The sequence below is a fragment of the Engraulis encrasicolus genome, chromosome 24, assembly GCF_034702125.1.
Source record: "Engraulis encrasicolus isolate BLACKSEA-1 chromosome 24, IST_EnEncr_1.0, whole genome shotgun sequence".
In the NCBI taxonomy this organism is placed as follows: domain Eukaryota; kingdom Metazoa; phylum Chordata; class Actinopteri; order Clupeiformes; family Engraulidae; genus Engraulis; species Engraulis encrasicolus.
The window spans coordinates 21409666-21426090 of NC_085880.1; the positions used below are offsets into that span (position 1 = coordinate 21409666).

Here is a 16425-nt window from a genome sequence, read left to right on the forward strand (position 1 = left end):
GTCATTAACTGAAATAAACATATGACCTCTGTATGAGAAAACAAGGGCTTTGCCACCAAGTATTTTGTCTTCTTTGACTAGAGGGGTCAAATACTTATTTTCCTCAATGGAATACAAATCAATTAAAATATATTCTTCAAAGTTATTTTCTGGATTTTCTTTTTGATATTCTGTCTCTCTATATTAGAATACATTTTATCATTAATATTATAGAGTGATCATGTCTTTTTTAGTGGGCAAACCAACAAAATCAGCAAGGGATCAAATACTTATTCTCCTCACTGTACGTGTGTCCATTATATACTGTTGTGTGTGGTGTGTAGGGTTGGTGGTTCCACATGTCCATTATATACTGTTGTGTGGTGTGGTGTGGTGTGTAGGGTTGGTGATTACGTGTGTCCATTATATACTGTTGTGTGTTGTGTTGTGTGGTGTGTGGGGTTGGTGATTACGTGTCCATTATATACTGTTGTGTGTGGTGTGGTGTGGTGTGTAGGGTTGGTGATTCCGTGTGTCCATTATATACTGTTGTGTGTGGTGTGGTGTGTAGGGTTGGTGATTCCGTGTGTCCATTATATACTGTTGTGTGTGGTGTGTAGGGTTGGTGCACAGCAGCTAAGAGCAGCACAGGGGCAGGATTCCAATACTGCAGAGAGAACTTCCTATCCTCACGAGGCCTCCAGGTAACACCAGCTGCTCTCATTTGAAATGAATGATGCACGCACACGCACGCGCACGCACGCACGCACGCACACACACACACACACACACACACACACACACACACACACACACACACACACACACAGACACACACACACACACACACACACACACACACACACACACACACACACACACACACACACACACACACACACACACAGCTAGGAGGGTTTTGCCAGACTATGTGCGGAGCCAAAATGTTTGGGTGGAAGTACATAGGATGGCATCGCCAGGCTACATACACTTACAAATAGTCATTCATACACACATAACCATACAGGTAACATCACTCTACTACGTAAGGGTTAACGTTCGGCGAGAAGGTCGCTACCGTGGAATAGCAGCACGACAGAGAGAATCTTTAGACCCCGACGCGGAGCGGAGGGGTCTTGTTCTCTCTGAAGTGCTGCTATTCCACAAAGCGACCGACTCGCCGAAAGTTAACCCGCTTATTATATGGATATACTTAAATGATTCACACATGGCGGGGACATTTCTTTAGGCCTATTTAATGTTAAGATTGTTGCTGCGCAAAACAAAACAGTGCGGTTGTGAAACACCGCTAGGCAACAGCTATGTAGCCAGGACAACAGGTGTTGTCTATCACAGCAGCTGATTAGAGTCTTGTTGAAAAGTCGCTTTAGCAGTGAAAAGTCTTGTTGCCATTGACAGCGGTCTGTTATAGACCAACCCGGCTGTTATCGAAAAATAACAGACGTGCGAACGTTGGGGAGCCCCGTTGAAATGAATGGAGCATTCGACCGATGACGTCACACCATATAATAACATACTAATAACATACTCTCATTCATTCCAACCTATTTCAGAGCAAGATGAAATATTGTGTGTGCAAAGACACAGTTAGCCTTAGTGTTTACCCTTGCCTGGCTTCTTTAATGGTGTGTGTAGGAGATATCGTGTCTGAAGAGGCAGTTTGCGGAGCTCCTGTCTGACATTGGCTTTGTGAAGGAGGGACTGAAGGCCAGGGTCATCGAGAGGATGAGCTCCAAAGGCACCGACGGGGTACTGGAGGCCACCGGACACGAGGTAACACACACGCGCACGCACGCATGCACACACACACACACACACACACGCCTTCACATTGCAAATGCCCACTCAATTGGTCTCTGTGTAAAACACACACACACACACACACCTTCACATTGCAAATGCCCTCTCAATTGGTCTCTGTGTAAAACACACAGGCACACACACACACACACACACACACACACGTCACACACACATGCATTCACATTGCAAATTCCCACTCAATCGTTCTGTGTAAAACAAGGCGTCTTTCCTCTCTTCCAGCGTGCAGTGTTCCTTTTTATGTTCAGGCACTTGTCAAGCTCACACAACACATATAGCCGAACATGCCTTAACGATCACAGTGAACTGCACAAATATGTACACAACCCTCAACCCACTCATTCCTAAATCATCTGCAATAAACGAATGCTAAATGCCTAAGCCTGTTTTGGGAAAAGGTGCCCTCGGCCTGTAAAAACCTAGATATCTCAGCCTCTGAAGCACATAAAAACATGAAATAAGTTGCATTTAAAAGCGAAGACCTCATCTTGCAATAGAATGTGTTCATTCAGCTGTAACCTACCAACATTTCAATAAACAATCTCAAATCTCATGAGCCTGAATGCTGCATCCATGCGGCTTCAGGCGCCTGGGTCAGTGTTGTGCTACGCAGGATCCAGCATCCATGGGTTAATACTGTGTGAATGCATTGCACACCTTAACGCAACACTGGATCTTTTTGTGAAAGCGTGGCGTTTCTGTTTGTCTCCAGGCGAACCTGAATGCTGACAACACCAAGCTGATGTCTGCCATGCTGTGTGCCGCCCTCTACCCCAATGTAGTGCAGGTGAGTCACTATATGTCTGAATTTCAACTCCACCATGGCAGGTTTTTGTGTTTTAAGTATGTGTAATCTTAGAAGCGGTCATACAGATTTTCTTAAGATAACTAGAAAAAAAGCGAATGACAATGGAAACGCAAGTACCGTAGATGCTGATAATTTACAAATTTTCACAAATTGTATTAATTTATTTTAATGTACAGTCCTGCAGATGAAATATAGTATGACTATTTTCCTGAATATTTTTATGGATGCTGTTTATGTTGTTGTACATGTGTATGTGTTTGTGTTCTGCATGCACATGTAGGTTCGTGCCCCGCAAGGCAAATTTAAGCAGACTAGCAAAGGAGCGATGAAAATGCAGCCTAAAGCAGACGAGCTCAAATTCATGACCAAGACCGATGGAGCCGTGCACATACACCCTTCATCTATCAACTACACGGTACTCTCTCTCTCTCTTTCTCTCTCGTCTCCCCCATACACACACTGAGATTATGCAACTACCATGAGTTGTTTAGTACTGTGCCATGTTGTTTGGAGTACATTAGCTGTATGTTAAAGGGCATTAAATGCAATGCACTGGCCTCTTATCACTGTGTGTATGACATGGCTCTCTAACGCCCCCTGTTGGTTTCATGTCTCCACTGCAGGTGTGCCCATATACTGTGTAGAATACAGTTGTATACAGCTCTATAGTATACACTATAGTACATACAGGAGTTTAGTTGCAATCATTAATGGCTGCTTTTAAATGTTCAAAATGTCTCTTGTTGTGTATGTGTAAGATGGCTCTCTAACGCCACCCGTTGTGGTCTCCATGTCTCCACTACTGTTGCACCACTACGACAGCCCGTATACAAGTCCTTCTCAAATAATTAGCATATTGTGTTAAAGATCATTTTTTCCCCATAATGTAATGATAAAAAAATAAACTTTCATATGTTTTAGATTCATTGCACACCAACTGAAATATTTCAGATCTTGTATTGTTTTAATATTGATGATTTTGGCATACAGCTCATGAAAACCCAAAATTCCCATCTCAAAAAAGGGTCATTTCACGCGAAATCAGACACTTTGGGACCCGACCGACAAAGATTTTAATCATACTTGGTGTGCCTTTTTAGTAGCAAGGTAGCACCCCAGAACTGCATTGGTTTGAATCTGACACTAATATTAAGGGAGAAACAGACTAGGAAAGACTAGGAAAGAACTAGGGTTGGACACTATGCATTCAGCCTTGATTATATCAGTCAGTGTTAGTCACAAAAAGCTTTCTGTGGTGTTGTTTGAAAGCTCTTTTCTGGCTCTACAAATTGCACAATCAGCTTGGAATACAACAAACCTCAGAATATGAATTATGATAAATTGAAAAATTAAAAATTAAATATCTAAAAAACTCACATTTTAAAATGGCCAGTTCCTTGTCTTAACGTAGCCTGCAATGTCATGAAGGAACACCTGAAATGATGGAAAGTTCTGGATATCCTTTATGCTTAGCTGTCAGCTGTTTTTTGTTGCGTGATCTGGTGACCCACACTTCCCTCTTCATTATACCCCATAGATATCCATACCAGGTTTTGGTGCTTTGGTGGTTATGGACATTCTAATTGGCCAGAAATGAAACCCCATTGAAAGTCAGTGGAATGTTCTGTCTGGTGGTTTAGAATGTCAATAACCACCAAAGTACCTAAGTGTGGTATAGAAATCTATGGGGTATAATGAAGAGGGAAGTGTGGGTCATCAGATCAAAGAACAAAAAAACAGTTGACAGCTAAGCATTAATGATATCTGGGCTTCCATAACCCTCATGCAATGCCACTACCATTGACTTCAATGTTAAACACAGTCAGGTCAGCAGTCTAACCCATGACTGCGGTTTTGAGTGATGAACCAGGCTGGGACTTTTTAAAGCCTCAGGAAGCTTTTACCAGTGGCTAGAGTTAATTCTAAGGTTAATAGCTTGTTTAGACAACCTTTTCATGATATGCTAATTTTTTGAGATGGGAATTTTGGGTTTTCATGAGCTATATGCCAAAATCATCAATATTAAAACAATACAAGACCTGAAATATTTCAGTTGGTGTGCAATGAATCTAACTTGAAAATGAATGGTCGTCGCACACTCAGAACTTCATGCAGTTACAGTTAATAAGACCAACGTTTCGGCTTACGCCTTCATCAGGGTCATCTTGGTGCAATGAATCTAAAACATATGAAAGTTTATGTTTTATCATTACATTATGGGGGAAAAATGAACTTTAACGCAATATATACGCTAATTATTTGAGAAGGACCTGTAGAATACAGCAGGGGTTCCAGACTTTTTCCAACTTGGGGCCCACCCCTCTGGCCCACTCGGAAAACTTTCAGGGCTCACAGTTTGAGAATCTCAGGTTTACATGTTAATACTCTGTTCTTTCTCTTACTGTTTATGTGTAGGTATTATTGCTCTCTAACATTCTCTGTGTGGCTCCACTGCAGGTGCGCCACTATGACAGCCCGTACCTGGTGTACCACGAGAAGGTGCGCACGAGCCGTGTGTTCATCCGGGACTGCAGCATGGTGAGCGTGTACCCGCTGGTGCTGTTCGGGGGCGGCCAGGTCAGCGTGGAGCTGCAGCGAGGCCAGTTCACCGTCTCCCTCGACGACGGATGGATCAAGTTTGCCGCCGCATCACACGAGGTCAGTCGCATTACATGACATTACACTTAGCTGACGCTTACATCCAAAGTGACGTACAGATATTGCAGGGTATTGGTTACAGTCCTTGGAGCAATGTGGGGATAGGTGCCTTGCTGAAGGAGGGAGCGATTGGTAAGGGTGGGGATTGAACCTGCAACCCTGTGATCTACAGTCCAGCTCCCTAACCATTACACCACAGCTGCCTCAAGCAGACCCAGTTTTGTGTGTGGTGTGTGTGGTGTGTGTGTGTGTGTGTGTGTGTGTGTGTGTGCGCGTCTGTGTGTGTGCGCGTCTGTGTGTGTGCGTCTGTGTGTGTGCGTCAGTGTGTGAGCGTCAGTGTGTGTGAGCGTCAGTGTGTGTATGTGCACATTTAGGCTCTGTGCCCCCCTGTATTCTGGTTGCCCAGGACTTGTGTATGGTGTGCATACAGTATGTGCTTTGTTAAGGTAATATTGCATTGTCATATTTGTTTGCTTGTGTGCATGTGCATGTGTGTTTTCCGAAGCTAATATTGCATTGTTAAATGTGTGTGTGAAGTGAAGTGAAAGCCCATTGGGAAACTCCAACTCCCATTGTCATTGTGACACAGCACTCCACAGCACACAAGTGAACACTGCACACAACGAAATTGCATTTATGCCTCACCCGTGTAAGGGGGCAGCCCTCAATGGCGCCTCTAGGGAGCAGTGCGGTGGGACGGTACCATGCTCAGGGTACCTCAGTCATGGAGAAGGATGGGGGAGAGCACTGGTTGATTACTCCGCCCACCAACCTGGCGGGTCGGGAGTCGAACCAGCAACCTTTGGGCTACAAGTCTGACGCTCTAACCGCTTACCCATGACTGCCCATGCTTAGCCATGACTCTGTGTGTGTTTAGGTGGCCGAGCTGGTGAAGGAGCTGAGATGGGAGCTGGACCAGCTGCTAGAGGAGAAGATCAAGAACCCCATGATCGACCTCATCACCTGCCCACGAGGATCACGCATCATACACACCATAGTCTCCCTCATATCCACACAGTAGCACACACACACACACACACACACACCAGTATCGACCTCATCACCTGCCCACGAGGATCACGCATCATACACACCATAGTCTCCCTCATATCCACACAGTAGCACACACACACACACATATGGACCTGATCACATGCACACAAAGATCAGGCATAACACACACACACGCACACACACAGCGCTTGTGCATCATATATGCTGGTCTTGGCCACTGTTAACATATTCAGTGGTTACTCTCACTGTCTCTCTTGCTCACAAACACGCACACCTTGACCCATGTACACACAAACATTATCTACTAAACTGTACTAGTAGATGCCCTGTGCCCTATTTCAACCCATCAACACACCGCAAGGCTGCCATTCTCCGTATTTATTCATTTTGGCAGACCCAATGTTACGTAACCCTCAGAGAGCCGAGACGTTTCAAAATGTCTGATGGCCAGAGTGAAACTACAACTTTGACCTGACACACTGGTGTACATGTAGTTACCCTATGCTCACGGTGAACAAGGTATTCACATGGACATAAGCCAAGCCCATCAGTCTGAGCTGCCAAATGTATCTCAACTCAGTTTACAAGTACATGCTCTGACATGATTGTACGTATATATGAGTGTGAGTGAGTGTGTGTGTGTGGAAGAGAGGCAGTGTTTTCTATACCCTCTTACTGGCTTGTGTGAGCAAGAGCACAAGATTTGCGTGTAATAATAGTGTCCATATTGGACCCGGACTGTCCTTTGATGAATTACTGTAATTATAATTGCACGTAACGAATGGTCCTCGTCCCAAATCATGGTATTTATGTGCCCAAGGACTTGTGTGGATAAAGCGCACGTCGTGGCTGTTTTGATACACGCACAGCTGTTGTGCTACCCATGATGATGACGATGACGAATAAATAAGAGTCAACTCTCATTCCTAACTCAGTGTGTGAGTGTTTCGTTTCCATAATGCCATATGTCTAGTGACTTGTCTCTCAAATGAATTCATGCTGAATTAGTGCACTATATCCCAACAGAAATAGTATATGCCTCAGAGATAAAGTTTTATCTGTAAAGCAAGAATTTATGTTAATTGTCTTATGTGCATAGCTTGAGTTATTTGGAAGCAATAGCATCTATGAAGATTCACAAAAGCAAGAGTCATAAAAGCATCTCTGAAGTCACAATTTCCCTTTATTAATCTTAAACAATCCAAAACCTTTAACATTCATGATTGGCACTGGCAAAGGAATGTACATTTGTGTACTGCATGTGTTTCAGTTTCCTGAGAATTCAATGAGATTATAAGGCAAAGGAGTTTCTCCCATTCACAATACTGCTTGCCTTGTGTCTGACAAAACTCAAACTACTAAGTTCTTTATGTGTGTGTTTGGGTCTGTCACACCATGGTACAACTTGCAGTAATGACCCAGAAGCATGACATTGCATCGCAACTCCAAATGCATCGCTGTTGTCCTCGAAAACGTTTTGATTACTGTAGGCTTAGATGATATGTGCAACTGCTCTGTAATGTGACTGGACAACTGTACAGCCCATTCCTAGGTCTTGCTCGGCTTTTGGGCCCTCGCCTCACGATATGGTCACAACGGCAGGTGAATTTGGTGATTTCTGAACTTTTGGTCACATCGCATAGCTATATCGCGTACCCACCATGCTGTGCGGGAGCAAAATTTCTTCTCTTTGAAAATGTATAGGGCGTGCCAGTGGATCATTAGGGCCTCTGCACACTAGTTCCGCCAAAGTGCGGCGCACTGCTCCGCCGATGATTGATTCCACTGTTTTCAATGGAACCCTGCACACTGCTGCAGATCTGCACCAGTGTGCGGGGTTCTATTGAAAACAGTGAGGGGTATGATTGAGAGAAGACAATGAATGTGTATGAGTGTCTTACATCACAGTAAACTTGAAGCAAGGAATGACGTTTGAGACAGTGGAATGATTATTATGCATGTGCACCACAGTAACCTTGAACTGGGTGGTGTGTTTGAGAGATGAGAATGACGTGTGAGTGCGTGTGTTACACCACAGTAAACTTGGAGCAAGGAATGGCACTCGAGACAGTGGAATGATTGTTGTGCATGTACACCACGATAAATTTGAGGTGGGTGGTGAGTGTGTGTGCGTAGGTGGGTGGTGAGTGTGTGTGTGTTACACCACAGTAAACGTGAAGCGTGTGGTGTGTGAGTACTCTTCCTCAGGCCTCAGCAGGCAGTCAGGAAACTGCGGCTGTGAAAACAAACACGTTTGCATGTAAGCCTTGCACATAATCTTCACGATTAGATAATTCAAAGTACTCCTAAAGCAACTGAATTGGGCAAGACCAGCGGGGTTAAATCTAATATGTCAACAACAACAACACGCCCCCATCGTGCCACTGGCATTACTTGAATTTGATTGGCTCCCAAAACAGATTTCAAACCCAATTTGGCTAGAGACTGACACAAGTCAAGTTTTGAACTTGCTCAAGTGGTTTGATTGACAGCTATGCCTACCTGGTTGACTGCGTTGGGCCAGTTCTGGGTCTCCAGACAGACGCCGCTGTGCTTGGGGTAGCAGATGCCGCCTTTCCCCCGCAGGCTCCCATCCAGGAAGTTGGCAGTGTAGAACTGGATGCCTGGCTGGGTGGTGCTCACCTCCAGAACTCGCCCACTCTCAGGATGCACAAGCCTACAAAACAGACAAACAAACAAAATGCGACTTTTACACAACTCGTGTGCAGAGCAGAATAAAGTAGAAGTAGGAGTACTCCTACAAAATGTACTTAAAACAGTAGTGGTACTAGTCAATTTTGTAATAACATGCTACTAGTGTTGTTACTACATCTGTAAGAGTACTTCTACTCTATACAACTCAGCTTGTGTGTGGGTGCATACACATATACGTGTGTGTGTGTGTGTGTGTGTGTGTGTGTGTGTGTGTAAAACACAAGAGACTGTTTCTCAAGACGTGAGTGTGACCAAATTTGTGAGGTTACACGCTGAATAGGCTAGGAATCGTTTGAGATGATAATATGCATAACGCATATGGTAGTAACACTTTGTTTTGACAGTATGACTTTCGGCAGGTGGGTGGTTCCTGGAGATTTTGACTTTTTCTATTGTTAATTGAACCTAATCCATCCAAAATATTTACCCAGTTCAGCAGCACCCTGTGTGCCACTTGAGGGTAAGAGTAATCTTGGGTTAATCGTCTGTATGTACCCGTGTCAGTAGATGTGTGTTTCTAGCCTGATTATCATCGACGCTCAAATCTCTTCGAGACTTGGTCTGACCAAGAGCATAACAATTAACATTTCCCAAACGGCATGTCTGACCCGCCTCCCTTAGTTTGCTTATGGTTTGCTTCCCAACAAAGTGAAAGGAGTTCCCGTATTTGCGGGAACTCAGAAAGCACTTGCATTGCTCTTGACCTGACTAGTTGCAACGCTGAAGGTGTTGCGTCACTAGGAGGGCGCGGCCTCCTAGTGTGTTTCACAGCATGACAGGAGGGGGAAAGGGCTGGATAGTAGCCTACCTGGCACACTGGCGCTCCTCGTGTGGCTGGCCTGGCTCCCACAGACAGAAGTTATGGTCAAACCCCGGCCCGGCAATTTCCTTTAACCGGGAACCAATCAGAACAGGCGCCCTGAGGTCAAAGGGTGTGTTTTCCACCGACTTCACCTCTCCTGTGTGAAGGAAAAACCTTTAGACCAAGACCTCCGAGCTTTAGAAGCGTAGCGTGTATATGAACCGACCGAACTCCTTCACATGGTCCAAGTCTGGCTAAATAAATCAGTCATTTACTTTTGTGAATACTTAATGCATCTAAAGAACCATGTTATGCACTAGAGATCTGAACCACTTTCAAGGCTAAACTGAGAGAGAGTGTGGACAGCTTTCCCTCAATTAACTTTAATTACAGTGTTGATGGCACGTTCCCTCCCTAGAGATTATTCTCTGCACTCCCACCAGGGGGGGCTGTGTGGGGTTACATTTCAGGCTGAGAGGGGGAAAGTCCCATAACTCATGAGAAGAGATCTAGCTACAGTATCACATGTCGCAACTCTAGCTGGTTAGCAAATGCAGCAGCAAGGTGTTAAGCTTGAAGTCACGAGGCTCTATTATTACCCCACAGCAGACATTGATGAATGACAAAAATGATAATTTGGGCAGCGAATGATTCGGATCGAAATGTCTCTTGGTGCATGCATAAATGAAGACCGCTTGAGACACAGAGAGAGAGAGAGAGAGAGAGAGAAACGCACCTGTTGGAATCATTGTGTCATCCATAGGTAGGTACGCCTGGGCAGAAACCGTCACTTCATGGTCATAAATGTCCTCTTTTCCCTGTAGAGATGCATAGGACATAATTGTGCATACGGTGAATATGTGACCCACCACCACAAAACCAGGCATAAGTCTCTGGATATCAAAAATGAGTTATCTATGTGGATTGATAGAGCAGAACCCAAGGTTTATTATGGTGAAAAAATTATGTTTCTATCATAAGTAGAACCAAAGTTACGGAAATTTTACTTTTGGAGTTTGGACATATTTCGCGAAACGCCTTTTCGAGAAATCGGCCGTCAAAGTTTTGGACTATTTTATAGGTATAAAGTCCTTAGCAACGCATATTAATTATCATCCGATTGACATGAAATTTTCACAGATGATTAATGACACTATGACGGACATGTCACAGAAGTTTTGTTTAAATCAAAGAACTTTAACCTATTATTTAAACGGAAACTGACTTTTCCATCCAAATGGGGAAATCATCCACCTGAAATATGATCATCTTATATCACCAATTCATGCTCTCATACTGTATCTGTCTTCATGTTATGCCTTAAAGAAAGTGAAAGCCCAACTGGGAAACTCCTACTACCTTTGTCATTGTGACACAGCACTCCACAGCACACAAGTGCACACTGCGCACAATGAAATTGCATTTATGCCTCAAAAGGGGGCAGCCCCCAATGGCGCCCCAAAGGGAGCAGTGCGGCAGGACGGAACCATACTCAGGGTACCTTAGTCTTGGAGGATTATGGGGAGAGCACTGCTTAATTACTCCCACACCAACCTGGCGGGTCACGAGTCGAACCGGCAACCTTTGGGATACAGTCTGATGCCCTAACCGCTTACCCATGACTGCCCTACCGCTTACCAATGGCAACCCTAAAAGAACTAAAAAAGACAATTTAACTTGCATATTCAAATTCAAATGTGCTTTATTGGCATGCTTGGAAGTATCAATGCTGCCAAAGCTTAAAAAAAAAACACAACATACAGTGCATCAAGGACATGAACATTTAGGTCAATATAGCATTAAATTAAATGCATTTAGCATAAACACATACACACATGCACACGCATGCACGCGCGCGCGCACACACACACACACACACACACACACACACACACACACACACACACACACATTACTCACGTATTCTCTTGTGTACTTGCCACATATTTACAGATTTAAAAGTTCATCTCCACGCCCACAACCTGTCTATGGGCACTCTCAGAGTCAGTGTAAGATTCAGATATGCGTTGCTTTCTTCAAGTCTCCACTCTTGTTGGTGCTTGATGGTCCAATAGTTCTTCTCTATGAAAAATAACAAAAATAATGAATTGACAGAAAAAAAGTTTTCAAAACAAAAATAGTTATACCCTAAGACAGCTACATTTTTTTCTCTTTTCCAGCTCAACTGAAATTAATTATTTAAATATAAATCGATATAGCTCATTATATGGAGTAGAATTTTAACAATCGCCGCCCATTGTAAAGCAAGATATTAACTTTAAAAGCATTGAAATATGACAGCTGCAGCATAAACATGAAATTCATTAAAAGAATGGCTACCAGCCAACTATGACACCCATATTACAAATAGGTTAGATGACCACAATATTTAAAAGAGAATGTTAATTACCTGTCCCAAGAAGAACATCTTTGTAGCTTTGGTTGACCTTGGTGGCAGTGTGAACTGAAGGCAGGGGCTGTAGATCATCACGTTTAAATCCAGGGACATGTCCAGTGAGCACTAGGGCATTTTGTGAAACCTTGTTGTTGGATGAATGTCACCTCTCCTTTGATGTTGTCCAGCTGAAGGATCTCTTTCTCCCTCCTGTCCTGTCCCATTGGAGTACCATTTCAGTAAGCCTGTTAGTCTTTCCTTGCTGATGCTGGAATAAAATAATAGGAATAGTATGTAAAAAATACCATTCCAGTTAACTACAGGTAGAATAGTTGCATATACTCTCAGTATTATTTTAAGTTTAGCCCATTTCAAAACGAGGAGTATGTAATCACTAAAGGCATGCACTGAGACGTTTTTCTAGAGCTCCATTATACCCACACATACATGTCATGCAGATGAAATCCGGAGGGTTAAAACGTAAAAATCAAGAAACAGAAAGTGTCCTCTGCTATGTAACTAAGTTGTACACTAACTTACCAAAGATTATTGGTCTTTTCATAGCCAGAATTGGGAGATACGTCCGCGGTAAAAATCGCATTGGTCTTCTCCACTGCTGAATCTGTTCCCAGTTCGTGCACTCGATCGTCTTTTTCATCATCAAAGGCATCCCAGTCATCATCAGACTCCCAGTCGCCTTTGTCCTTGTCATTGTTGTCCAAAAATGAGGAGTAAATACGGCTATTTACGAGACGAAACATTAATCAAACTTGCAATAACACTAACCATGCTTGGTTTGTTGCGGATGTAAGTGAGAGAACTGCGCATGCCCGTAGAGCACGCGGTGGGCGTTTGACCAATCACGGAGCTTGATCTTGACAGGCATAGCAACAAGAGGGTTTGGTTTACTCTTTTGATTGGCTCTTTTAAAAGAACTACAAAATAATATCGCCATTTGACCTACGTGATTGGACAGGGCATTTCATTAGCTTTCTTCTCGTACCAAACACTTGGATGATCCGCAACAGATCGGAGGTTGTTTCGATCGGGGAAAAGTGGCCCTTTTCGGCTTTCTCTTTGCTCAGTGAAGCCTGAACTTTTGATCACGCTGACATAATTGACATAATAAACATCTTTATTGACCGAATTTGAATGTAATGACCATGGAAATTGAAAATATAAGTGTTAAGGTACCGTTTTCTTCCAAGATGTCAAAACACATAGAAAATCGCTTCCCTGACTAAATTTGGCTGTAGCTCTGAACGCGGCTGCGCGACTTATGCCTGGTTTCGTGGTGAGGGGTCACATATGAGTAAAATAGTGTGTGTATGTAATATGAATGGAATGAACGGTCAATATTCATTTTATTGAATGCGATATCCAGCTTAATGTTGTTGGTATTTGTATTTCATCTGCAAGTTTGCTTGAATGTTATGAGTAATGTAGTAGGTTTAAGGAAAAGTACCAAGGTCTTCTGGATTCAAGGGTTTCACCAATTTTAGGTCATGTCATACATGCATAAAAAGGACTTCCTGCTGCACCTACGTGTGTGCCCAATAGCTTTGGAAATGGAGACGACACCTACCAGCTGCAAAAACTCAAAGCAAAGCCCAGAGTGTGCAACCACCTCCCATGCGGATCATATTTCTCAAATCTCTGTGCAATTATTTTGCTACAATAGAAGTGTCTTCTCCGTCCAATAACAGGTTATGTAACCATGTTTTACAACGACAATGAAAGGAAAGAAAACAACTACAGGAGAGGGTTTGCCAAAGGCTAACAGCCCGGGCTAACGTGACATGAGAATGCTGCCATCTTCATGGCCAATTAAAATGACCACGCATTTCCAACAGCAACATTTCCACAAAGGGGTAACAGATGTGTCAGTGATGACTGAACCTTCTTTCATTGTAAGTGTGCGTGTGTGTGCGTGCACGCACATGTCCGTCCGTCCGTCCGCGAGTGTGCGTGCGTGCGTGTGTCTGATTGTCCGTGTGTGTGTCTGTGTCTGTGTCTTACATGGCCTCCCAGGTTAAAGTATGAGTGGTTGGTGAGGTTGACAGGTGTCGTTTTGTCTGTGCGGGCGCTGTAGTGGACACTCAGGGTGTGTTTTTCCAGGCAGTAGGTGACGGAGACACGCAGGTTTCCAGGGTAGCCCTCGTCCCCATCTGGACTGATGTGGCTGAACTTCACGCCGTTCTCAACCCTTTCACTCGTCCATAATGCCTAGAAAACAAACACATACACGCACGCGTACGCATACGCACGCACGCGCGCGCGCGCGCACGCACGCACGCACGCACACACACACACACACACACACACACACTTATGTCCTCCTTGGGTACCCTTACAGACCAGCCAACCATATAGGGATTAGAGTTGTGTGTGTGTGTGTGTGTGTGTGTGTGTGTGTGTGTGTGTGTGTGTGTGTGTGTGTGTGTGTGTGTGTGTGTGTGTGTGTGTGTGTGTACCTTGTTAAAGCCCCGTAGCCCCCCATGATGGGCATTAGGCCCGTTGTTCACAGCGAGTTTGTACTCTTGCCCATCTATGGAGAAACGGCCTTTGGCTATCCGGTTGGTAACCCGGCCAACAACAGCTCCAAAGAAGCGCGGATTTGACACATAACCTGGAAAAGACGCATACATTAAATCCATAGCTTTTACACACACACAATGCATCAAATCATCACAGTTCAGTATCACTCTACAAGTAAAATTAAACTGATGATAACCTAAATGTGGCAGCCACATTAAAGAGGTCAAAATATGATTAAGGTCATGACCAGACACGAAATGTTACTAATTGAAACAACTGACATTAACTGACATTTAAAAAAGCTTCGCTGGATCAGTTATTGACCACAATGTGTGAATTATGCCTGCTGCTGATCAGAGAGTATGTAGAGGGCAGTATTTGCTCAAAACAGTCTACCTGATATAAAAGAAAATCATAGCCTACATCCTCCTCCAGGTCAAGTGAGGTGAGGAGCAATTGTTAGGCAGGTTGCAAATTCAAATTGTACATAGCGTAGGCACAAGAGGTGATTGACAGACAATCTGCACTGTAGAGCTCTATGCACAGTTGGCCTATGGACTTTATCCAATCACTGAATGGCGTTCCAGCGCTTATACTCACTTGGCAAGTCATCAAAACCATGTACCACGTCTGCAAAGTTGCCGTGTCGATCGAGGGTCTTAATTGAGGTTATGATACAGCCCAGAGATATTACCTCCACTCGAACACTGCCTGTGCTCAATGTCCACTTCTCCACGGAACCCTGCTCTGGGATGACACCAAACACTTCCTTCGCTATATCTGTCATATCAGCTGTCTTCGCTGCAAAAATATGACTGAAGAAACGATCTGCTCAAAGAACTACAGTGATCAAAGATCCGACAGTGCACCACCGCAGCGACAGTGTCAACGTTTATTACCAAGCGATAACAGAAAGTCTAAAAAGTGATTTTCTCCTTGCACTGCACAATCACATGCACATCCGTGCTCGTGATGCGCGACGTCATTAACACATCATCAATGTGCGACGGGACAAGTGTAGTTTTCTCAGCTTGTTGATAGCCTACTTTTGTAGCCTACTTTCCTCTTTTTATCAAACCCTCTTTTCTTATAACTCTATTTTTTTAATATATGTTGATGAAATTGATGTATAGCTAACAGTTGTCAAACAAGATATTTTGATTGATTGATGATTTTGATTTATTTTGATTTTAAAAAAAAATTCACAACACCAGAAACTAGTAGGCTGCACCCGATGGGCTATTAGGCCTACTAAAGATCTGCAATTAATATCTGTGGGTGTCTGAGTAAAACCAACGTGGGTGTAAATAGAGCTGCCCCAGATTAGAGGATCCTCTGAGTGTCGTTCCACTTGTTGCCTCCCCTTATATTTTTAGCAACTGGGTTTTCCTCTGTGACCAGTGACCACATCCCCTTACTTGACTGGTCAAATTAGCCAGATGTCTGCAAGACACCTCCAATAATTGATTGTAGTCTGAGTCTGAGGCATATGATGCAGCCTTCCTTATTTATTACAAGATTCATACAGTCATAATCTGACTTAATCTATCAGAATACTGTTACCCCCTTTCCCATGTGCTGTTGTTGTTGTGTGTGGTGTTCTTTGAACATGTTGTTGTTGCAATTATTATTATTATTATTATTATTATTATTATTATTATTATTATTATTATT

General features: G+C 43.6%; 2 protein-coding genes across 3 annotated transcripts in view; one reads left to right on the forward strand and one right to left on the reverse strand.

Moving 5' to 3' along the window:
• dhx57 (DEAH (Asp-Glu-Ala-Asp/His) box polypeptide 57) overlaps positions 1-7231 on the forward strand; it is a 42658-nt gene extending 35427 nt beyond the window's left edge. For both annotated transcript variants that reach the window (XM_063191642.1, XM_063191643.1), the window contains 6 exons: positions 600-683; positions 1636-1773; positions 2534-2608; positions 2910-3044; positions 5087-5287; positions 6165-7231. In XM_063191642.1, coding sequence (XP_063047712.1) covers positions 600-683; positions 1636-1773; positions 2534-2608; positions 2910-3044; positions 5087-5287; positions 6165-6308 — 777 coding nt within the window. In that variant the 3' untranslated portion in view covers positions 6309-7231. The remainder of the gene's footprint in view (positions 1-599; positions 684-1635; positions 1774-2533; positions 2609-2909; positions 3045-5086; positions 5288-6164) is intronic.
• A 235-nt stretch (positions 7232-7466) lies between these two features.
• galm (galactose mutarotase) lies at positions 7467-15716 on the reverse strand. Its single transcript, XM_063191742.1, has 7 exons — positions 15352-15716; positions 14688-14842; positions 14233-14439; positions 10555-10636; positions 9825-9975; positions 8804-8978; positions 7467-8537 (listed from the first exon to the last, which is right to left on the reverse strand). The coding sequence occupies exons 1-7, from the start codon at positions 15536-15538 to the stop codon at positions 8460-8462; spliced, it is 1035 nt and encodes a 344-aa protein (XP_063047812.1). The 5' UTR covers positions 15539-15716; the 3' UTR covers positions 7467-8459.
• Positions 15717-16425: the final 709 nt, after the last annotated feature.

Excerpts from the sequence above, each read along its gene's own strand:
- galm (XM_063191742.1), bottom strand. The coding sequence starts at position 15,538 with ATGACAGATATAGCGAAGGAAGTGTTTGGTGTCATCCCAGAGCAGGGT. Across the intron at positions 14,843-15,351 it reads TGGTTTTGATGACTTGCCAA|GTTATGTGTCAAATCCGCGC; the intron begins GTGAGTATAAGC and ends CGTCTTTTCCAG. Across the intron at positions 9,976-10,554 it reads TGACACAATGATTCCAACAG|GAGAGGTGAAGTCGGTGGAA; the intron begins GTGCGTTTCTCT and ends TCCTTCACACAG.